Source organism: Maylandia zebra, linkage group LG7 (assembly GCF_041146795.1).
Source record: "Maylandia zebra isolate NMK-2024a linkage group LG7, Mzebra_GT3a, whole genome shotgun sequence".
NCBI lineage: Eukaryota > Metazoa > Chordata > Actinopteri > Cichliformes > Cichlidae > Maylandia > Maylandia zebra.
The window spans coordinates 56,659,680-56,682,985 of NC_135173.1; the positions used below are offsets into that span (position 1 = coordinate 56,659,680).

Sequence of the window (23,306 nt, forward strand, 5' to 3'; positions counted from 1 at the left end):
ATGGAAAGCCATTTTTACTGACCAGCGAAGAGAAAAAGAGCCACTCTTTACCTTTGGGTGCTGTACTGTCTTCAGTACAACAGGTCAGTGAAAGACACTGACAATGTCACAAAGCAACTGAAAATCAAACACTGGGAAAATCGTGAAGATGCAATGTTGCTGTGCACCACATACTGCTGCTGCTGAGAGGCATACCTCTGCACTCACTTTAAACACCTTCAACATGTCTCTGAGAATGAAATCGGCTGAATTTGAATCAGGTATCTTTTTTTTTTTTTTAATTACATCAAATACAAGCAACTATTCCAGTACATATTCTTTGCATGCTATAAAAATGTGGAATTGGTGTATGTTGCCGCAGAGTAAAAGAGACAAATCTGATAAGTAAATTGTTAGATTTTTTTAAAGATGTGATATAAAAAACAAAAACGTTCACGATGAATAGACATTTCTCAGTAGAAAATATTCAAATTAAAACATTTATTTTTGTCTTCTTTTGTGTCTCACTCGTTTGATAGCAACTGGGCAAAAAGCTTTACCCACCAAAATCTGACAGAGTAATAAGGAGACACACCGCACACCCATTTTGAAATAGTTAGAATCTTAAAGAACTGGATTAGGCAATTTTTTATTTATTTATTTTTTACTTCTTTTTTTTTACATCAATGACACTTGATTAAGCGATGTAGGCAGCTTTAATTTTTCAATACAGCAGACACTCCCTCATAACATATCTTACAGTTAATTGTCGGTGTCTGAACCACATAAAAAGATTAACACTGATTATTTACACCACACATTCATCTTTTAAAAGGAGGAGGAAAATGATACCAGAACACCTATATTTATTTGTAATCTAGGTAAACCAGTCCTTTAAGATGTAAAACAGAGAAACGTACACACAAGTTAAACGTAAAGTAACCTACATATTTACAAATGGCCTCCAACTGCCAGAGTTTTAGGTCGAGTTTATCTGTGAGGAAGAACTACTGCTGCCGGAGCTCTTGGTTTTCTGCCCTCTAGTGGCACTGGGCTGCCGCTGCACTCTCTGGCTGGAAGCCTCCCTGCTCTTCTCACTGTGGCTGGTACCGGCTTTACTGCGCACTCCTGAAACAAAGCAAAAAAGAAAATGCACTCAGGGAAAGGAGGAAATAAATGTTTAGGTAACTGTTATAGGACTGCTTCGCATATACCATGCAATATGGCATTTTAGAAAAATAAAAATGGAAATAATAATGACGGGGAATGAGAAAGTGCAGCTGATAAAACAGCTAGTTTTCTTATATACTTGACACTAACTATGAAGTGGCGAGAAAGTGCCCTCAGAAATTATGAACTGCAAATATAGCATGTGTCAAGAGACCTGACTATTTTACTGGTGAAGGAAGAAAATTTTTTTTATTTTTTTTTATTTTATTATTCTTCAGCACAACTGAAGAATAGACAACCCGAACTCTCTTTAGCTGTTTATTTAAGTAGCCTTCAAGAACATTTCTCTAGGCTTCTGAAGAACATTTGTTTTCTTCTCTGTCGAGATGATTCAATACCACTTCAATAATGGTGAGGTCAGAGTTTTAGGAAGGCCAATCCATGACCGATTTGTGTTCTAGTTTGTGTTTTTCTATCCAGGTATGATTGTGTGCATTGGCAGTATGTCTGGGCTCACTGCCATGTGGGAAAAATAAACCTGTTGGCAGCTAGATTTCTTTCTTTCTTTTAGCTTTCCAGATGGGACTGTATGGTGGATCAAAAACTGACGGTACTTTCTATGTTCTCAATTCAAGAGAATATTTTGACACGTTTATTTAAAGTTTCACATTTGATTCATCACTCTATAAGACCTGATGCCACTGATTTTCAGTCTAGGTCTTTTGAAATATGGCATACTTCTGCATTTTCTCTCTGTTTCCCTTCCTTAAGAATGGCTTCTTGATGGCCACACGTTCCACTGAGCATATTTCAAATGAGGCTTCAGCAAAGAGTAGATGGATCAGCTGAAGGGCCAGATCCACCTCTCAGGTCCTGTGTCAGTTGTTTCTGGAACTTTTTCCCTATGTCTTAAACATATGACTGTCAGATACTGTCCATGTACCGCAGACAGTTTTCTGACCCGCCAACTTCTTGGTTTGTCCTTCACTTCTCCAATGTTAACTTTGGCATTTTTTAAAGATCCAGACAAAGAATTGTTTTCTTGAATATTTTACAGGTCAGTTTCAACTGGCTCAACAGGAAAGAAAAATAAATAAATCACACCTTTAAAGATGATCAACTACAAGGACTGGACTGAAAAGGAGTGAAAAAGCAGTCAAAGAAAAACTCTGAAGGACCTTTAGAAAGCCTGGAGCAATATTTCTTAAGACCACTTTAAAAATACTGGAAATTACCAGTACTACCCCTCAGATTCCTAGAAGACATGCCTACAGAATCAATTTCAAAACCCTACATCATTATATTCTTGAAAAACCTTTAGGTCAAGGTTAGTGAGATTAAAACTCACCCGAGAGTTTTAGTAGAATCACCTATGGTATCAATTTGAAGGTGCTATGTCGCTTCGTTCTCAAGTTATTGCATTCACAAACTTAAGTGTCCACACTTAGTCCACAATATCCCATAAGCCTTAGCAAAAATAATAATACAGGAAAAATATATATATATATTGTTCCAGCTGATAGTGATATTGTTCATTGTTTTACAAAAAAGTATTTCTATAGCGTTTATACTCTCCATTTGTACTATAATCACAGATTTTAGCATTCTTTTTTTATTTTGAAATTGCTTCTTCAAGTTAAAGTTCTGTGTGTGTGTGCATGCATATATATATATATATATACATATATATATCACTAAACTGATTTAACCATTTAGAAATACAAAATCAAGCCATTGGGGTTGCTTAGGGTTAAGGTTCTTAGCAAGTCAAATGTTTAATCTGTTATTTAAAAAGTCATAAAAAGCTTGGTGCTCGCACACTTTTCTCCGCTTTATTTGTCAAGTTTAAGTTTCTGACCATTTATACTGAAGAACACTTCTTCAGTAAGTGAAATCCTGAAAATAGAACTCAGTAAGTGCATATTGTATGAACCAAGTCAAGATCCTCTTTTCTTGTTCCGTCACAGGTTAACCATCACACAGCAACATAAAAGACTTTTTTTTTTTTAACTTGTAAATTCAAGCTACTCTTGTGTAAAAGAGTCAATAAAAAGAGTACTTCAGAGTTTCTTTTATAACTTTCTAGCCACTTAAAAACAAAGGGAAAAAAATCCACTGCACGGTGAATAAATCTCCTTGAGTATGAAAACATCCAAGGGCAAATTCAATTTTTGCGATCCACACGCATGCATGCACATATAACGAAAGCACAGCATGCAGTTTGTTTTCCAAAATCCTGCTCCATATCAAATGGCACATAAATACAACTTTTGTTAATGAGTAAGGCAAGCAAGTTGGCAGATGGAGGTGATGGACAGAGTGCAGCAAAAGGGACCTTGAGAGTGAGGAGAACTAGTGTCTTGGGGGCCGTAGACCACAATCTTAGTGTTGACCCTTGTGGCTCTGGGGCCTGCTGCTGTGGGGGGAGCTGCGGCAAGTTTAGGGCTCTTTCCAGAGGCCAAAGAGTCCTCTTCTTCAGGAAACAAGACACACAGAAAAAAAGACAGAAAGGAAAGAACTGACCGGGATAGAGAGGAAATCAGAAAAGCCTGCAACACAGTGAGGATGAGCAATTTGTAGATGAGTTTGCATGACTATGCCTGTCTTCAGATGCCCTCCTTTTATGTGGAAAACTGTGCTGTGTGGGGTGAAGTGAAGATTGGATTTAGTTAGTGAGGTGGGGTAAGGGAAGAGTGCAGCACAGAACCTCTGCTACAGCACGTACAGAACTTAAATGGAGGAATGTGATTATTTATAAAGGATATAACATAAATTGTTAGAAAAAAAAAACAACTTTAACATTCTGAGTCTTTGCATCAAAAATCATATCTGTAGCCACACACACACTTGTTGTTATCAGAAATTACTGTTACCAACAACTGGGCTTGTTTGCATTGGAAAGTAGGTTGGTCTTAGGATCCCCTCTGACCAGTCCTCTTCCCTAATGTTCTATTCTTGGACCTTTGATGTTGTCCATTCCCACCAGATCATACACCAATCAAGCATAACATTATCACCAACTGCCTAATATTGTGTTGGTCCACATGGACTCCACTAGACGCCCTAGAGGTGTGCATTGGTATCTGGGACCAAGAGGTTAGCAACAGACCCTTTAAGTCCTTTAAGCTGTGAGGTGGGGACTCCATGGATCAGACTTCTTTGTCCAGCATATCTCACAGATGTTCGATTAGACTGAGATTTGGGAATTTTGATAGTTTATACAACAATAGTTTATATATCGATTAAAAAAAACAAAAAAAAACGACATACATAATTTATGCTAATATAATAATGATTTGTGGCATAACTATGCTACACTTTACAAAAAACAGTGATGAGTTCTTTCTCCTTCTAGCCTTGGCTTTCATTAAAGGTGCAGAGTTTTATATATAACTCAACACCTCAAAGACTAAGGAACTGGTTGTGGACTTCGGGAGGTCCAGAGAAGGTCCACTGCCGGTTCAGATAGCGGGGGAGGAGGTGGAGGTGGTCAACAAGTACAAGTACCTCGGGCTGTGGGTGGACAATAAACTGGACTGGTCATGCAACACAGAGCATCTGTATAAAAAAGCCCAAAGCCGACTGTACTTCCTCAGGAGGCTGCGGTCTTTTAACATCTGCAGGAAGCTCCTGAGGATGTTTTACCAGTCAGTGGTTGCTGGAGTACTTTTCTATGCTGTGGTGTGCTGGGGGAGCAGCACAGCAAAGAAGGACTCATCCAGGCTGGAGAAACTGATCAGGAAGGCTGGCTCTGTGGTCGGCATGAAGCTGGACACTCTGATGACAGTGGCAGAGAAAAGGACACTAAAAAAAACTGCTGGACATTATGAACAATGCTGGGCATCCTCTGCACACGGCCATAAACAACCAGAGGAGTCTGTTCAGTGACAGGTTGCTTCTCCCAAAGACAAGAACTAACAGACTTAAAAACTCCTTTGTCCCACACGCCATCAGACTGTTTAACTCCTCTCTGGAGGGGAGAGGGAGGGGAAACAGGAGGACAAAGGAGGGGGGAACAACTAAGCTGTAGTGCCTCTTCACCTCACTGTGCAATACTTTTGTTAATAGTCAATGGTGCAATAGACCTCAATACTTGAAATGTGCAATTCACTTGTATTTTTATTTTTATTCCTATTTATTCTATTTATCCCCTTCATATATTTTATTTATATATGTCTCTGTATTTATATATGTGTGTGTGTGTATATATATATATATATAATATTCTGTAACTGTAACTTCTGTCGGTGCTGTGCTTTTGGAAACCGAATTTCCCAGAGGAACCCACCCGAGGGATTAATAAAGTTCTATCTTATCTTATCTTATATTGCCAAAAATGTGAACCCACAATGATTAAAAAGAGCAAAACACATCCTGAACTTTTCTGACTTTCAGAGGGTTAAACTGTAGGTGACAAATGACAGCCCTCTTTTCCTAAGTCAATTGTGACCTGGGGGGTGACATCTGAATCTTAACTAGTGTTTGTGGCTGCTGGATCCTGGACTGACCAATGGTGGGTTAGGAGGACCCAACAGAGGGGGAAAACAGGAACGGACTACAATAAAGCAGTATAAATGGGGAGACTAAAACTTCCCAGCCTGATTTCTGCAATGTTTCTTAGTTAAAAGAAGGTAGACTATGTGAGCTGAAAGATAGTCAACATTTAAATGACAAATATACATATACTTTCAGTTGCATTACATCCCATTCTTCAGATACTAACCTCTGGCTTCTGTGTGCGCTGTGGTCATGCTTGTGGTGTGGGCGCCAGCTGAAAGGTCTCCACCACAGCTTTCAGCTACCCTCTGTCCTGCACACATTGCCTTCAAGGTCTGGAAGACTGCTTGAGGAGCCACATTCATCTTCAGCAAGTCCACTATGATTCTGTGAGGAGGAGGAAGGGGGTGAGGACATAAAACCATGGTCTTCCATGTAACCCACAGATAAGGCTATTATTAGACATACTTAAAAACCTCCTGATCCACAGTAATTCCTGCAGCCTGAGTAAGTTCGAACAGCTCAATTTCTTCGGCGCTGAGGACTTTCTTCTTCTTTATTGCATATTTCTGCACGTTAGATGTGACAACCAGCGCAGGGGAGTCAGGGGCGGAAGGAATCGTTTGTTGTGCTTGTTGAGACATCACTAATGAACTGAGGGGTTAGATTAAATAAGAAAGTAAAATAAGGTGCAATGACTAAAAGACAATACAGCGTAAACAATGAGAAACACGGCGTAAGTGAACTTCCTCTCCGAATCAAAAATATCAAAATTTATCAAAAATATAACCACAATGAGACTTAAATGATTAACACAGCAAACGCCTGGTTCCTTAAAATTAAAATTATACCTACCATTACGAGCGAAATGCTCAACGTTTAGTCGCTTCTGTTTGAGCCAAGCGTGACGCGCCAAAAATACGTCATTGTCATGCGTTTCATACGTAATCCTCTCAAAAATGAAATAAAATAAAAAAAGTATGTTTTAAAAAGTTACATTATTCAGTTGTCCGTCACGTCTTCATTTAAGATTTTAAATCCGTGCTTTAAAACCCCATATTAATTTTAAAAACTCTTTCCAGGAGAAAATCTTGCCGCTACTCAGCTATTTTCAAATGCCCCTGGTTGTTTTTGGGGGCAGGGTATTTTTTCGTAAATTGAACATAAATGACTGTAAATATATAGGCACGGTAGCCTATGCTAGTAGAGATGCTGAAAGAGCGAAAAAGAACAAAACCGGAAGTGCTTCTGGGGATTGTCCTCTCAAACCTGCTCGGGTCTCTGCGCCGTCGTCCAAGAATGGCCGCTGCTGCAGCAGGAATAAACAAGCAGGGCGCCGTAGCGACGATGGAGCCCTGTATCCGACACGGGAGAGGAGCTAATGGGAGCACGGTTAAGGTTGTAATGTTGTCACTGCAATCTTAGATCCAACTACATGTCGATCGGTGGTGTTTGGCTATTTTGTTATGTTGAGCGAATGACCGACATCAGGCTTGCCTCTGACGCTTTTGATTTTGGGCGAACGCTGCTGCGTTGGCGTCGTTGGCAGGAGGATGTCAGAGCTTTATTTTATAGATCGGACCAGAGTCATGTGTAAACACTGTTTCACAAGACGATCTTTTTTTTTTAGCGCTGCATTATAAACTTAGACTGGTGCACGTTGACATGGCTGGTATTTGTGCCCGCATCATGCTAGCAGATGAGCTGGCTGGTCTTCCGTCGGTAGTTGGCGTCAGTGCTAGCTGTTGTTCACTGCTGCAGCTCCTCTGTGAGGGAGCCCAGCTCAGAGTGTGATCGTGTCAGAAGATGCTTTTCGTACTGCTTTCAATGTATTCACTTAAAGATCACTGAAAGTAGAAATCAGAAGTGTTATCCAGCTGTAACGCTACAGGTCAAGATGACTGCATCCGACTAGTTATTGTTCTGTCTGAGACCTTATAGAGCATCTCTCTGCAGTAACCCAGAAGCATCTGTACCCTCCTGTGATCGGGTGCTTTAATACTGGTATTGGTTTATTTGCAGGTGCTGGAATGTGGTGTTTGTGAGGATGTCTTCTCTCTCCAGGGGGACAAGGTCCCTCGTCTTCTGCTCTGCGGCCACACAGTGTGCCATGACTGTCTAACCCGGTTGCCCCTCCATGGCAGAGCGGTCCGCTGCCCCTTTGACAGGCAGGTCACTGAGCTGGGTGAGTGATGTCATCACGCTTTCCAGCATCGTGTATATAGCGGACACTATATGTGTAATACCTGCTATATAAATCGTTGTAAGTGAAATTCAGTGGCTGAATCCTGAGACTGATCGTTCTTCTAAAAACAAGAGCATAAAAGAGCTTTCAAAACCAACTAAGAACCTTAGAACAACATCCTGTGATCTTCACATTTCTCTTTATTTGACTTCATGCAAGCCCCATTAAAAAAGAGACTTTTACCCAGAAGTTGTGAAAAATTGAAGTTGTCTTTATTACAGAAAACATTATTCTTGCTGCAGAAATCCATCATCCAGTTGAGGCTAAGGGTGTTTTTGAGGGCATGGAGCTCTACAGTACTTGCATTATTTGCCTTTCAAAGTGAGTTTGCTTTCTTCACATTTGCTTAGGGGACTCTGGAGTTTGGGGTCTAAAGAAAAACTTTGCTCTGCTTGAACTCTTGGAGAGACTCCAGAATGGAGCGACTAACCAGTCAGGAATGGCAGAGGACGCCTTGAAAGGCATGGGAGAAGTAAGGCAGCTATGATTTTACTGATAAGAGATGTGTCACCTTCACACCTTCTGCATGCTTTATCCTCAATCCATCTTTTTATAAACTAGTGTATAATTCGCTGCGACGAGGATGAGAGCCACACAGCCTCCATGTACTGTACCGTGTGTGCCACCCACCTGTGTGGCGAGTGCTCTCAGCTCACCCACTCCACTCGCACACTGGCCAAACACCGGCGGGTGCCACTGGCTGATAAGCCCCACGAGAAGACCTTGTGCCCTCAGCATCAGGTCCATGCCATCGAGTTTGTCTGCCTGGAGGAAGCTTGTCAGTCCGGGCCCCTCATGTGCTGTGTATGTAAGGAGTACGGCAAGCACCAGGGCCATAAGGTAGCTGGAAAACTTGTTCCCATATTAGATATAGTCACTGAAAAAGATATGGTTATATATATATGTTATATTGCCCTATTTTCCCTAACAGCATGCTGTTCTTGAGACTGAAGCCAATCAGATTCGTGCATCCATTCTGGACATGGCCCACTGTATCCGAACCTTCACAGAGGAGGTGTCCGAGTACTCGAGGAAGTTGGTGGGCATCGTGCAGCAGATAGAAGGTGGCGAGCAGATAGTTGAGGATGGAGTAGGCATGGCACACACTGAACATGTAAGACAAAGGGCTTCTTAATAAAACACGAATGATCATGCTTCTGTTTTGGCTCTTAGATCTTTCCCATGTGTGCTTCAGGTCCCCGGCACAGCAGAGAGCGCCCGCTCCTGCGTCCGAGCTTACTTTGCAGATCTGCACGAGACCCTGTGTCGGCAGGAGGAGATGGCGCTGAGCGTGGTGGACGCCCATGTAAGGGAGAGGCTCATCTGGCTGAGGCAGCAGCAGGAGGATATGACCATCCTGCTGTCTCAGGTGTCCACCGCCTGCCTGCACTGTGAGAAAACACTTCAGCAGGTAGGAGATGTGAGGAGTACTGGTGAGTTTAGGAACTTGTTTCTTTCTTTTCCTCACCCCAATTAAGATCAAAGCTGTGGTGATTTTGGGGAAATGCTTGCGTAATGCCGTTAAAGGTGTGATGTGCGTTGCTTCTTTTGTCTTTTAGGACGACTGCAGAGTTGTTCTGGCAAAGCAGGAGATCAACTGTTTGCTGGAGACGCTTCAGAAGCAGCAACACCAGTTCACTGAGCTGGCAGATCACATTCAGCTGGATGCCGGCATCCCAGTCACCTTCACTAAGGTACACGCTGTCGCTGCTCATAGAAATTTGCTTCTGTAAACCAAATGTGTCGCAAAAAATGGAAAGGCCTTGGGTTTTCCTATAAATGTAGTAATGACACTGAAAATGTCTTTTCAGGACAACAGGGTCCACATTGGTCCAAAGATGGAGATCCGCGTAGTGACTCTGGGGCTCGATGGCGCTGGAAAAACCACCATCCTATTCAAGCTGAAACAAGACGAGTTCATGCAGCCCATCCCAACCATTGGTAAATGCACTTGCAGTTTAATGGTTCACAGAGTCACTTTAGAGTCAGGATAATACAAGTCTTTCTTTTTTTATATATATATATTATCCTATATAAAGCTTGCTTTTGATCTTTGTCCAAGGTTTCAATGTGGAGACGGTTGAATATAAGAACCTAAAATTCACCATCTGGGATGTGGGTGGGAAGCACAAGCTCAGACCCCTCTGGAAACACTATTATCTAAACACTCAAGGTATGTTTTGTGCTTTCTGTGCTTTGGATATTTATAGCATGTTCTTGGATTTAACTAGTACTTTTGTGTGACTTGGACCACTGACAGGTGAAGTGAATAACTTGGAGCATCTAGTTAAATGCACAGTTTAGCTGGGAAATCTTGGCTTTGTGTGTATTTCACTTTGACGCTCACAGACGGTATATAAAAGACAAATGTAGTCACGGTGCCCATTGGGTCCAGTTTTAAGGCAGAAGTGAGGTCCAGCAGAGAGCTGATTGCAGGTGGTGTGGATACCCAAGTTTGTGAGGCGATGTAGGATTTTTAAAGTCATTCAATACTGTATTTGCATCTGCTGAAAACCTCTGGGAGTTTTAATCTTGGTAACACTGACTTTAATAGCAAGGTCAGTGGTCAACTTTCAGAAAATAGCATATGATTTTCAAACATCCATTTATCCATCTGCTAGGTGTCTAAAGGTTTAGCACTGGTGACCACCAGTATTTTTTGAATGAAGCTCTGGAGATAGTGGATATACTTGACAAAAGATGTTGAAGATGGAGCTGTCAGCAGGGGGTATATAGGAAGTTCACAGAGAACACTCATAGATGTAGTGAAAGATGACAGGGTTAAACTGACAGAGGAGGATGCTAGGGTAGGGTGACATGGCAGATGATCCCCTGTGGCGACCCCTAAAGGGAGTAGCCAATAGGAGTTCTCTACAGATTGACTCAATTTCATAGGCAGGCTCAAGGGTGTGGTGCCAGTGAGAGGTCAAATGCACTGTGATGTAAGGAAACACCAGCAAATGGAAAAAAAAAACTGTCCAAAAACACACAACCGAAATGAAAATAAACACAACAAAATATCTTTACGGCGACAATAATGTGACTGAACAGCTGCAGAAGTGACAGAAACCAAAGCATGTGTAGGGTTGAAACGAAACACATGTAAAAGAAGGGGAAGATTCATCAGTGATTTGAGGGAGAAAATGTTGCATTGTAGTGTTTGTTACAATCACATAACTCACATAATACTCTCGATACATGTTTGCTATTAGCCGTTTGCTGTCACTTTCGCAGCAGTTCCATCACATTATCGTCTCCCCAAAAACACTTCTGTTTAGTTTTGTGATTTAAAGAAAAAAGTTAATTCTTTTATTGATTGATTTTTGGTGTGAGCTTTGCACAATTTGTTTCTATTTCCATTGTGTCTTATTGAAATTATGTTTTGTGAGCTTTTGTAGCGTTTTTCTCGTTGCTTGTGTTTTGTAAGTTCCAGTTTGTTTGACCTCTTAGGGCCAACGTAAAAGTGGCTATTTGAGTTACTTCAGTTTTTTGAAGCTCTGAGTTTGCTTCATTTTTCAGCCCTATAAACTGCTGCTTTGTGCCAGCTTCTTAAACATTTTTTAACAATTCCTCCTGCCACGGTCTAAAAACTGTTCCGGTATGGCTCCGGGCATACAACAAAGAGCATAAGGCACTGACCGAGAATCCAAACTCCCCAGATCCCTATCCAATCAAAGGTCTGTGGAACAAGCCTGATCCATGGTGGCCCTATCTCCCCACCCAAAAGATCCTAGCTAATGTCCCAGTGCATGATTCCACAGACACTGGGACTGTATCTGACTGTTCAGAGCTGTAGGACTTACAGTGTATTAGTGTGTGATTTTACTGTTTCCCTCGATCAGTGTATGTTGACTTTAAGGTTTCTGAGAAACATTTGATCTAAAGCATTGCAGGTTTGAAGGAAAAATCATTGTTGTTCATGAGTAAATAGACCTTTGCTTGCCAGACAAGCTTTTTGACTCCGTGCATTAAAAAAAAAAAAAAAAGAGTAATTGATTGGCTTTTTTTGTCATCTTTTTCGCAGCCATCTACTTCTAACCCACAGTACTGTGTAAAGTGATGGAATCATTAATGTTGTTACACTGTATCCTCTGCAGACCTGAAATATCTCTGGGAAATGTCAAGGCAATCCATCAGATAGTTGACATTTATGGTACAGACTGAACCATAAATGTCAACCTCTTTGTGGTGTGAGCGGAAAAGTCAGAGGATCACCAAAGTCAGCCGGTTTCATCCTTCGGGATCCATGCATATCAAACCAAAAAAAAGAACGGCTGACAGTGGCCACTGATGGGTTAAGGGAAATCACGGCACACCACAGAGTGATTGGTCAGACAACAGACCACAATAGTCTAGAGGTACTAGTAAAAGAGAGATTTTTTTATTTTTTATTTCAAATTCCTGGCGGGGTCTAAAGAGATGTCTTTGTTGCACCTTCAATCTGTGTGTGGTTTCAGCACAGGGAGGGAATTAAACAAAGTTAGAAAAATATACCAAAATAAACCCATCGGTTACATTGGCTAAATGAGAAACAGGTTGATTTACAGCCTCACTAAACTGTGAGGCCACACAGCGTGGTTCTGGCTAACAGCAAAGCAAACCCTCATTTATCTTGCAAAATTTAACATATTCCAGCTATCATGAGTTTATTAACTTTAAAGTGTAGGCATGTGAAAGGCTTGTCGTTTACTTTAAAATAAATTGAGGACAATACAAGCACACTGGCTGAAGTACATCAAGCATGGGTTCTGTTCAGAAGGAAGAATACCAGACACATTCACTTGGTCTTAACATAATCTACAAATAACCTTTGATTTATATATTAGAGAGCTCCACATTTTTTGTCTTGGACTCTACTGAAGTAGCTTTGTGCTTGACTCACAGTTTAAAATAATCCTTATTTTATGAGGTGCGGTGATGGGCCTCAGGAAGTTTTAGCTGTTTTCCTTTAAGCAGGCTTTATTGTGATCAGCTGCCCCTCAGGAACAAGATTTACCCCTCACCCACCTGCATAGCATGTGGCCATTTTTCAAACCTTTGTGGATATTGTGTTTTTACTTGATTTGTTTTTGTTTTACATTGGTTGCTTTCCATTTTTCATTTTAGGTTTTACCTTTTTGGGCTTTTAGTACATAGGACAGTAAAGACAGGAAAATGAGCTCTTACAGGTTGGCTAAATGATGCCCATGTCAGGCGGGGTCCCTGTATAATAGGCTGACTTGGTGCCAGATGTGATTAAAAAAACATAGAAGCACAGAAGCCTGTAGACAACTGTGCTGTTAGGTGCTAAGCTAAACTGTCCACAAATTCAAGTGAACAGCTCTGTCACCAGGCGCTTTGTTGCCAACATTTCAGTTGTTCACTAGCATACAAACAGTTGCATTACTGTCCTGTTGCTGGTGTTTAGTAGCAATACTTTCATCCTGGGAAGTAGCAATAGTTTCCCAGAGAGTTTGTAGTGCGGAGATCTGGTGGAAGTGTATTCCAAAGTCTTACGGGTAGGTTCTGTGTCCCATGGTAGTCGGGTGAGCAGGTATAACAGACAAAAGAGAAAATGAAAAAGAGCAGAGTGGACAAAAGGGTGAATACGTATGGAAAAGATCAGATAAATATGGAAGAGCGAGGTTATGAAGGGCTTCGAAAGTAAGAAGGAGGATCTTAAAATTGATTTGTAGGTGAACTGGAAGCCAATGGAGCTGTTTAAGAACTGTTGTTATATGTTCAGTGGATCTAATTCTGGATACAATACGAACAGCTGAATTTTGAATTAACTGCAGTTTATGGAGAGATTTATGAGGTAGACCATAGAGAAGAGAATTATAATAATATAAACAAGATGTGACAAGAGCATTGATAAGTATGGCGGTAAAGTGGTGCTGTTTGGAGAAAGTGAGGGATGCCCAGGGATGCCCAGGCTTATTGCATGTTTGGGCCGTCTTGACATCCACTCATGAGTGTATCCACTGTGCGGCTTTTCCATGCAAACTACTCCACTGCAGGCTAGCTTGCCAGGCTAACCTGTTGGGCAGCAACCTTTTGCTGTGTGAGGCTGCTACAGCACAAGGAGAAATTGTGATGCGCAATGATTTGGCCACAATGCTGTGCAGAGACAGACCCTCAGCCCATCGCTACTGCTTTCCCGTTGCTGGAGGTCCACGGAGTATGTGAGGGTTTCCCCCCTGCTGATGTCACCCTGGGAGGTGATGCTAATGAAGTCTGAACTTTTAGCTCATAGGAAATATTTGAATTTATTTTTGTCACATTTATACGAGCATCACCCTTCACAGCATTTGTATGATGGAAGAAAGGGAAAGGCATCATAGGTCTGCTTTAACAGTAAACCAGATGTAGACAGAAGCCGCAATCTAACTGTTCTGAACTGAGCCTACTATGACTGCACTGGGGAGAAAGCACCTACTGCTCTTAACAGAAGAGGGGTGGTGTTAGCCTTTTAGTGCTACATGTACAAAACGTTGTACCCATAGCCATAGTTGTTGTCAGTCTTGATGAGAAAGGCGTACAGACCACTATTGGTAAATCTCTTTCTTTCAACTCTCATATTTGTGCAGCGGTGGTGTTTGTGATTGACAGCTGCCACCGGGACAGACTCATGGAGGCCCACAGTGAGCTGGCCAAACTGCTGACAGAGAAGGAGCTGCGAGATGCCTTGCTGCTCATCTTTGCAAATAAACAGGTAGTGTAAAGAAAAAAAAAAGACACGTAATCTTGATTAAGCTCAGATGCCAGGTTGCATCACCTGTCCACTTTACAGGACGTTCCCGGCGCTGTGTCTGTGGAGGAGATGACGGAGCTGCTAAGTCTGCACAAGCTGTGCTGTGGGAGGAGCTGGCACATTCAGGGCTGTGACGCCCGCAGCGGGATGGGCCTCCACGAGGGGCTGGATTGGCTCTCCAGACAGCTGGTAGCTGCCGGCGTCCTGGACGTCGCCTAAATGCCGCCTCCCTCCACATGCGGACTCTTTTCACTCTCCCCCCCCAACCCCCTGAAATCTGAACACAAACCCCCAGCCTCTGAGCCTGGTTCATCAGTTCTCCAAAAACTTTTTAACATGAGCTTCACTACAAGGCTGCAGCTTTAAACCCGACTTCTCCACCTTTCCATCTCTGAGCACCATTGTCGGCAAAGAAAACAAAAGACGTATATATCTTCTCTAGCTTCGTAATATGGGAACTACAAATATGTCTTCAAGCCTGCCCTTCCTGCTACTCCCGACCTCTGAGAAATAGTCACTGGACCTAAATCCTGAGTTGAGACTACGTCCTCCCATCCTGCTTTATGCCTTCATGTGGCTTACACACTTCATTTTTTCTTCATAGTTTAGGTGATGAGCTGTTTATCTGGCATTTATAGCTTTTGAACTTAGGTCCAGTTAAATGTTAGACATGCTCCTTGTGCCCTGACAAAGTGAACTGTGTCTGTTTTTTCTACCCCACATGTTAACTCACCATAACCCTCCAAATATGTGACCTTGAACTGAACTAAATGCACACCGGTCCATGTTGTGATGATAGTATCATTTATGTATGCTTTTTAGTGCGCTTCAAATCGTCCTGTTTAGTCCCCTTTCAGTTTATTCCAGTACACTTGCAGGTTAAGTGAGATGGAACAGAAACATTGCTATGGTGTAAAGGGGACCTCTTATGCACACTTTCAGCTCCATAATTTTAGTCTTGGATTAAATTTGGAGTAGCTTTGCATGATTCTCAAATCAGAATACTACATAGTCATCTTATACTGGGGCTTTGGTGACAGTCTGCCCCACCACTTGGACTTTGCTCCAAAGTAAGGTTTCAAAAAGCTTTTTATTCCCCCATGGAAGTTCTAGTTATTCCACTTCCTTCCATAGATTTCAATTCAGGATTCTTTGGCTGCCACACGTCTGCAACAAGCTGTTTTCTTCTGATTCACACCCTTACACATTACACAACTGTATGCCTGCCATGACCATATTAGGATATCCTCTCACGCTGGCATCATAAAGAGCCAAACTTATTATAATGTCACCAATAACATACAAATAGCAGAAAGGAAGGAAAAGCATAATAGGTCTACTTTAAATGAACACAGTGGCTTCAAGCAGTCTAATGTTCAGATTTTGCCTGGTCATCTACCGTGAGCAATAGCAGCTGATTTTTTTTCTTTGGATCTTTGTGTGCAAAGTTTTTTGTTTTGTTTTTAAGAGTGTGAACATATTTAAAAGCCACAGCTGGTAAGGTTTGATTTGAATGTAGTGTTTTCTGTTACTAAGCAACTGTTTACTGAGCTCACTGATGAGCGGGACGAGCAGACTTTACTTTGATACAAGCTGTTGTGGGTTTAAAAAAAAAAAAAAAAATCAGAGTTTTTAAATGCACCGACTCTGCCTCCGTTTTGTTGAGCGTACTGCACGCAGAATCTGTCGACTGCACTCGTCTGCCGCCTCGCTCCAGTTTCCATTTGAAAGCAAATGAACCACCTGCTGTTTCTTAAGTAGACTATGAGTGTTAACCTCAGTGCGAAAGAAAAAAAAAAGTCGTGAAAATATTCCTCTATCCTACACAAGTTTTCTTTTATGTTTTTGTTTTTCTGGAGTGCTTTTAAGATGGTACACCGGTAATCAGCCTTCAGTAATTCTGTAATGTGAAAGTAGTGAAACGTTAAACCTAACACTTACACTTGTCTTGTTATTGAGGAACCATCATTTAAGTTTGATCTTTATTCATTGCTATGTAATGTTAACTATTTGTACTTATGTATAAAAATATTTAAACAACTACAAAAAGAAAAATGCACGTGTGAAAAGCCTTGACGCATAGTTTGCGACATCATTTCAATTTGTTTTGGGGTTTTTTGGAAACGTAGAAGCACAAAGTGCATTGAAACCTTTGTTACCAGTGGACTTGAATATGGCTTTTGTAAATTATACATAATGTGATGCTCTATAATAAATTTATTCGACTGGTAAAGTGACTGATGGTTAAAAAACACCTCAAGATGAACATTCAAAACACTTCTTACTACAAATATTCTTCACACAGTCACACAGCACTTGTCTCTATCATTCTCTCTCTCTCTCACACACACACACACACTCTCTCACACACACACACGCACGCATCGGGGCAACTCAGGGTTCAGCATCTTGCCCGATGATACTTCGACATGTAAACTGGAGACACTCTTATAACAACATTTGGTCTTCTTTAATAAATCGCTGTACATTACATGACAAAGGCATACAATTACTTTATGGTGATGTTAATAATGCTGATGTCTTCATATGGCTTGTCAGTCTTCGGGTTGACTTTGGCATTGGAGATCCTCTGGACTGCCTCCATGCCTTTAGTGCACCTCCCAAACACAGTGTGCTTGTTGTCAAGCCAGGGCTGCAGAAAAACAGAAGCACATAAAGAATTTAAAAAAAAAAATCACACATATGTTGATCTTATAAGCACTTGTTGTCCATTGCTGACCGAGGTCATTATCCTTAACTAAATAAAAAGCATTTTAGTTAAATAAAAGGCAAAAAGCAAGACATTTGAAAAACACAACTAAGTTAAACGAGGGTGGTGCAGAGGTTAGCACCGTCAAATCGAGAGGGCTTGGATTCAGCATCTGGGTGGAGCCTTCTTGTATGCTGTTTGCACACTCTCTCCGGGTACTCTGGCTTCATCCCACAGTCCAAAAATATGTATGTCTTACCTAACAGTACTGCCATCCTTGTTTACACCTTGGTTACTCTAACTCTCTTTTCTGTCTTCCTCTAATGTCCATACAACTTCAACCACTGCTTGCATCATCACCAAAACTCCTTCCATTGGATTCCACAGCCGTCCTTCAGCAGCTCCACCGACTTCTGGTAGATTTGATTACAAGATTTGGCTCCTCGCATTTAAGGAGATTCACAACCTCACTCCACAGTACCTCTCTGAGCTGCTGCCATTTGCACTCTCAGGTCTTCTTTCTATTTCAGAGTCCCTCCTTCCCATTTAAATACCATATAGAGCCTTCAACTGTTAAGCAGCTAAGAAAATGCACGGATGGATAGAACTAACCCCAAACTAACCAAATTTAAGTCTTAGTCAGATCAAATCTGTCAACACAACCTGCAAAATGAGGCTTTGGTGCACATTTATCGAGACTTAGGTGGATTTTTTGTTTCTGCATTAAACCAATGCTGAAACTATGTTATAAGTGCAAACCTTCTCAAGCATACACCAGTAACTACTCAATAACCTGCCCTGCTCTTCTGACAACTGTAGCTACATGTGGTTTGGTTCAGCCTGCAATGTCATTGTTTACTCCTATTCATGTCTGGTAAATATTTTCTCCCCATACTTTTAAATTGACTGGAAGAGATTTGCTAACTAGAGTTTTGGCACCAAAACTGCAAAGCAAGACGGGTATAAATGCTGATTACCCATTATGTGTAGTAAGCTCTGCATAGAGTCAACACAGAATCTTTATCCTGAGAAAAAATCCCCCATATAACAACAAAAAGACTCAAACTAACAATTCATAAAAAGTCAATTGAAAACTATATAAAAAACAAACAAACTCAAAATTAAAAAAAGAGAATTACTATAGTTTTGTTTTATCTCAAACTTCACCCCCCATTTAGAATAATTTGCGTATTAAACCGTGAGTCTGGCTCATGTAGTGATGTTGTGGATTTTGAAAACTTTGGTAAATGTGATGCACCAGGTCTGTGTAGGCTTCCGTTACACTCTGAGTGCCTGACAGTATTCGTGTTTACTGTTGCCATGTTACACAGAAACAGAATGAAACCCAACACTCTGCTTGGTCATTTACATGTAACGTTACAAGATTGCTGTTCCAGGAGCGACACCAGACTTTGCTGAATCCTGCATTTTCTGCTGCATTGCAAACGGTGTGTTAATATAAATTAAAAATGACTTCATCTGTAGTTATGGTGAAAGGAAAGTGCACAGGAATTTTTAAGGTTTTACATATCAAGATGTAATAAAACATTATCTAGGTGTTATGAGCACTTCGGTAAATACAACCTTTCAACATTTCAAGCAGGTTGAGGTGTGGACTTTGGGTGGTCCATGGAAACACCTTGATTCTTTTCTTTTTAGTCATTCTGTAGTAGGTTTGCCACTGTGCTTGGGATCATTTGCCTGTTGCACAACCCACTTTCACTTTAGCTGTCAGACAGATGGCTTCACATTTGACTCTAGAATAACTTTGGTTTACACAGAAGTTTCACAGTCAAGTGAATGGCTGAAAGATGCCCAGGTCTAACCATCACCTCACCAATTACATGTTTAGGAGCTGATGTGAGCGGTTTGCGCTGCCATGCCATTTGGTTTCACCAAACCTGACACATTATGACCATAAGTCCTGAGATTTGTTAAATGAATATGAGACAGTGTCATATTTTGTTCTTCGTCTGCGGTTGTTTTGAGCTAATTTACCCAATTACCTAAATTCTTTTTATTATGACCTGTTAAATAAAATCTTAGAGCCAATAAAGGGTGTAATTTATATAATCTTCTTTTTACCATAATTCTAATTATAAGTTTGAAACGGTAATATCACCATCTTACATGTAGCTGTCGTACTTTTTCAGAAAAGTAAATTGACATCTTATTCACACGATGATAAAATACACGTCTGAAAGTGGTTTTAGTTGGGCTACTTACAGTGGGTACCACGGTGATAAAAAACTGTGAGCCATTGGTGCCCGGGCCTCCGTTTGCCATGCTAAGTGTGTATGGGCGGTCGTGTCTCAGCGTGGCGTGGAACTCGTCTTCAAACTCCCCTCCCCAGATGCTCTCTCCTCCCATGCCTGTTCCTGTGGGGTCTCCAGTCTGAATCATGAAGCCCTGTCAACGACAAAGAGAAAAACACTCAGAGCCAGAATCCCACAGTTGATCGCCAAGCTTCATAAAGAAAAAGGACAACGTACCTTGATCACTCTGTGGAATATGTGGCCATTGTAGTATCCATTCCTGCTGTGGACGCAGAAGTTCTCCACAGTTTTGGGGCATCTAAAACCAAAGAGAGGAAAAGTTCTGTTCCTGTCTTCTAAAGTGAAAGGAGGAGCCAAAAGCATTCACACTGAGGACTTACTCCACAGGGAAAAGCTTGATGTGGATGTCTCCCATAGTGGTGTGGATGATGGCACTGTCAGACACTCTCTTGGGGCCCTCGGCCTGCGTGGCGGCCATCACCTCTTCTTTTGAGGGCTTCTCGTTAAAGATGTCTCTGTCGGAATCGGCGCTCTTGGTATCCTCTGGTTCTCTCTTCGAAAACTTCAAAAAGAGACGACAAAAAACTTATAGTAAGATAGGAAAAAATGCAGCGCTGTCACTTTGAAATGAATGCCTTTCTGTCTCACCAAGTAAAAGCGGTTCTTCTTAAAAGCACTACAGAAGATGGTTGGGTCAGGCTCTACGTTCTGTAAGGCAGGGTTGTCAGAAGCTTTCATCTCCACAGTGGGTGCCACTTGCATGGCCTTTGCAACACCTTGGAACAAACTCAGCTGAACCACACGGATGTTCTCCAGCTTCCCAAGGATCCGCACACATCTAGAAAACAAGAAACACAGGGCTCGGGAGTTATATGTCTATATAACTCTGTATGTGACGTTATCACATTTGATTTCATTAGTTTGTATACTACAATTAAAATACTCGTTTACATCTCTTAAACATTATTTTATTACGAAACACAACTGTGATTCAGTCTCCACCTTCATTTGTGAGCATACCTGTTAGTTTCCACATTGATGACCTTGATGCCCAGCATGGTCCCATACAGAACAAAGTGGCCAGTCTCATCAAAGATGATGTTTGCCAGCCGGATACCATCCACCTTCTCTAGTTCTCTCTCCACAGCCATCCGCCTCCCAAACTCCATGTCAGGAAGCTGCTGTCTCATCTGCTGCAGCTCTGTGAACATCTAAGACACATATAGCAGCTGTGATTGGTGTGCAAAATTCATAACGCTAGCAATGATCCAGGCTGAAAGGTGAATGGCAGGTTACCGTTAATGATTCATCAAACACTCGCATTAGTTTTCCTGTTAGGAATCGGAAGATCCTGACTTTCCTATCAGAAGCGATGGTGGCCATCTTCTTCCCATCGGGGGAAAAGGCAAGGCTGGTGGGATAGGTTTTGTGTTTTGCAAATTCATACAAGTCAGTGTCCGTTTTGTATTCCCAATCCACATGTTTGGGGAACTTGAATTCATTTGGAAGGCCTGTCCAGTACTCCAGCATTCCCGCTTTGTCAGCAGACACAATGACTCGAAACTTGGGATTCAGGCGGATTTGGGAAAGCGGTGCGGAGTGCATTTTGTCAAAGACATGGAGGGGGTCGTTGCCTCCCCTGCCATCATAGATGAAGATTTTCCCTGTGGACTTTTCTGAGCAGGCTACTGTGCAGATGGCATCTCCAGGATTATAGATCCACTCAGACTGGCCTGGATGAAAGCTACATATAGACAGATCACAGTAGAGAAACCAATCAAATTAAAGGAGAACTTGCACTCCAAATCTATCAGCAGTAAAAACATTATTGTGTCTGGCCAGAAAATCTTCATTTAGACTCACCCCAACTTCAGCATATTGATCATGTCAAAATTGACCACGTCAAATACTTTCATGGCCTGATCATCACCAACGGAACAGAAAAGGGCCCCTTCCGCACTGACCGCAATGCTTTCTATCACACCTGGGCAAAAAGCAAGAACAGTGTTTATACACATCCTTTTCACTCATTAAAGACATGTTATATTATAAGATACAATGCACTGGGTCTCCATAACTTCCTCTCAGTCCAGTGCCACTAAGAATGTTAAAAAGAAGTTATCACAAATTAAGTTCATACCGAGATGACTTCGAAAGTGTTTGACAAACTCTATCCCCTCGTCCTCCTTCTTCTTCCAAAATTTGACATGGCCATCCTGGCTGGCAGTGAGGATGAAGTCTGACCTGAAACAGCACAATGTTATGGCGTTATTTCAGCTTCAGCCCACTTTTCCCATCCACATCCCATCTACTGATGGAGTTAGACAATCTTTATCTGAAGTAAAGAGAAAATAAAAAATCAGGATTGCGAATATGGATGCATCAAAGTTTTTCTTTGTTTGCCTGATTTGTTTTGGGGGGGTTGTCATTCAATTTATGCCAGGGAAACAGATAATAATACAATAATACACTTTCAGGCTAAAAGTGATAAGACCCAACAGATAAATGTTAGCCATTACTGATAAAATGTCATCTTACAAGCTTACAGGTCAACAGCAAACAACACAGCTTATATCAGCTGATGGAACTTCATTGTTATTACAGATACAGCACTCAGTGGCTTTTCAAACAAACAATGAACAGACACAACCAACTAATAACATGTAATACAGCCTGCAAGGTTCCTCTATAAACAGAAGGCTGCAGGAAATTGGCATGCCTTGTCACTGGAATGATAGAAAATACATCAATAATAATTATTAAAACGGCTGCCCACTCTTAAATGAAAGAATTACTAAATTCTGGTGCTTCGTTTAGATTTCCCAGGTGATGGTATCATACACGTCACCATTTTAGGTTGACTTTCACGTTGGCACAAGCATGAATGCTAACACTGGATCAGCACAAAGAAAATCCTGGAATATGAAGTATGCTGGCAATACTAATAATTGATAGTTTAGGCATTTTAACATTGCATCGCTTTTATTAAGGTGGTTTAATAAGCTGGATGTAAGCGAGTAGTGCTGTAAAGTGGAAACGCTTCCTCACGTATAAAGGAACGTTTCCTTGTAGCTGCTGACTTACTTTGTACAAACTAAGTGTGTGATGACGTCCCTGTGCATATAGCTCCGTTCATACATTGCAGCCGACGGGAGGTTGTCCAGATAGACACGCTCGTACTCGAGTACTGAGAGAAACAAACACACACAGAAGTTAACGGACGGCGTTTGGCGCTTTATTAGCAGTGATTAGAGAGCAGTCGCAAAAAGCTGCCAGTGTGCCGAATGAACAGCCAGAATCCCACCTTTCCTTTTCTTTGCCTTTGTGGCTTCGCTTGGCATGGGTCCAACCCACTCGGCATCTTCTTCGTCCCCATCCCCATCATGATCATCATCTACTTTGCGCTTCAGTTCCACATTCTTTTCAGTAGCCGCCATTGCCGTGATCGCCCGTGTGGTCCTTCCGTAAATACAGTACTTCCGTTCAGCGCCTAAATCTCTGATTTCTTTGTGCAGTTGTTTTTGTTTCAAGTCTAAGTTGCTAAAATTCTACAATTATTAATTATAAACAACATGTTATGTGTCTCACCTTTTCTCAAGAATGCATAATTATTAGGATTAATGAGATTACGCTGTAATTACACGGAACTTGTTGTTTCCAGAGGGGCTGTTGTGATAGCGCACTAGGAGCGATCCA

The 23,306-nt window shown here is 41.4% G+C and overlaps 3 protein-coding genes across 4 annotated transcripts; 1 reads left to right on the top strand and 2 right to left on the bottom strand.

Moving 5' to 3' along the window:
- Positions 1-293: 293 nt before the first annotated feature.
- Positions 294-6,773, bottom strand: mzt2b (mitotic spindle organizing protein 2B). 2 transcript variants are annotated; one of them, XM_004566883.3, is made up of 5 exons: positions 6,502-6,773; positions 6,115-6,300; positions 5,873-6,033; positions 3,485-3,622; positions 294-1,107 (listed from the first exon to the last, which is right to left on the bottom strand). In XM_004566883.3, exons 2-5 carry the CDS (start codon positions 6,288-6,290, stop codon positions 959-961), a joined length of 624 nt encoding a protein of 207 aa, XP_004566940.1. In that variant the 5' UTR covers positions 6,291-6,300; positions 6,502-6,773; the 3' UTR covers positions 294-958. The 2 variants fall into 2 exon arrangements, with proteins under 2 accessions (XP_004566940.1, XP_023009521.1); XM_023153753.2 differs by lacking the exon at positions 3,485-3,622 and having other exon boundaries at positions 303-1,107; positions 6,502-6,615.
- Positions 6,774-6,889: 116 nt separating this feature from the next.
- trim23 (tripartite motif containing 23) lies at positions 6,890-16,857 on the top strand. Its single transcript, XM_004566884.6, has 11 exons — positions 6,890-7,044; positions 7,669-7,831; positions 8,242-8,363; positions 8,453-8,731; positions 8,823-9,005; positions 9,087-9,302; positions 9,451-9,585; positions 9,703-9,832; positions 9,954-10,064; positions 14,461-14,585; positions 14,664-16,857. The coding sequence occupies exons 1-11, from the start codon at positions 6,946-6,948 to the stop codon at positions 14,841-14,843; spliced, it is 1,743 nt and encodes a 580-aa protein (XP_004566941.2). The 5' UTR covers positions 6,890-6,945; the 3' UTR covers positions 14,844-16,857.
- A 215-nt stretch (positions 16,858-17,072) lies between these two features.
- ppwd1 (peptidylprolyl isomerase domain and WD repeat containing 1) lies at positions 17,073-23,094 on the bottom strand. The gene is made up of 11 exons (XM_004566885.4): positions 22,915-23,094; positions 22,695-22,797; positions 21,751-21,854; positions 21,474-21,594; positions 20,907-21,354; positions 20,631-20,821; positions 20,259-20,448; positions 19,991-20,172; positions 19,827-19,908; positions 19,561-19,743; positions 17,073-17,277 (listed from the first exon to the last, which is right to left on the bottom strand). Exons 1-11 carry the CDS (start codon positions 23,045-23,047, stop codon positions 17,134-17,136), a joined length of 1,881 nt encoding a protein of 626 aa, XP_004566942.1. The 5' UTR covers positions 23,048-23,094; the 3' UTR covers positions 17,073-17,133.
- Positions 23,095-23,306: the final 212 nt, after the last annotated feature.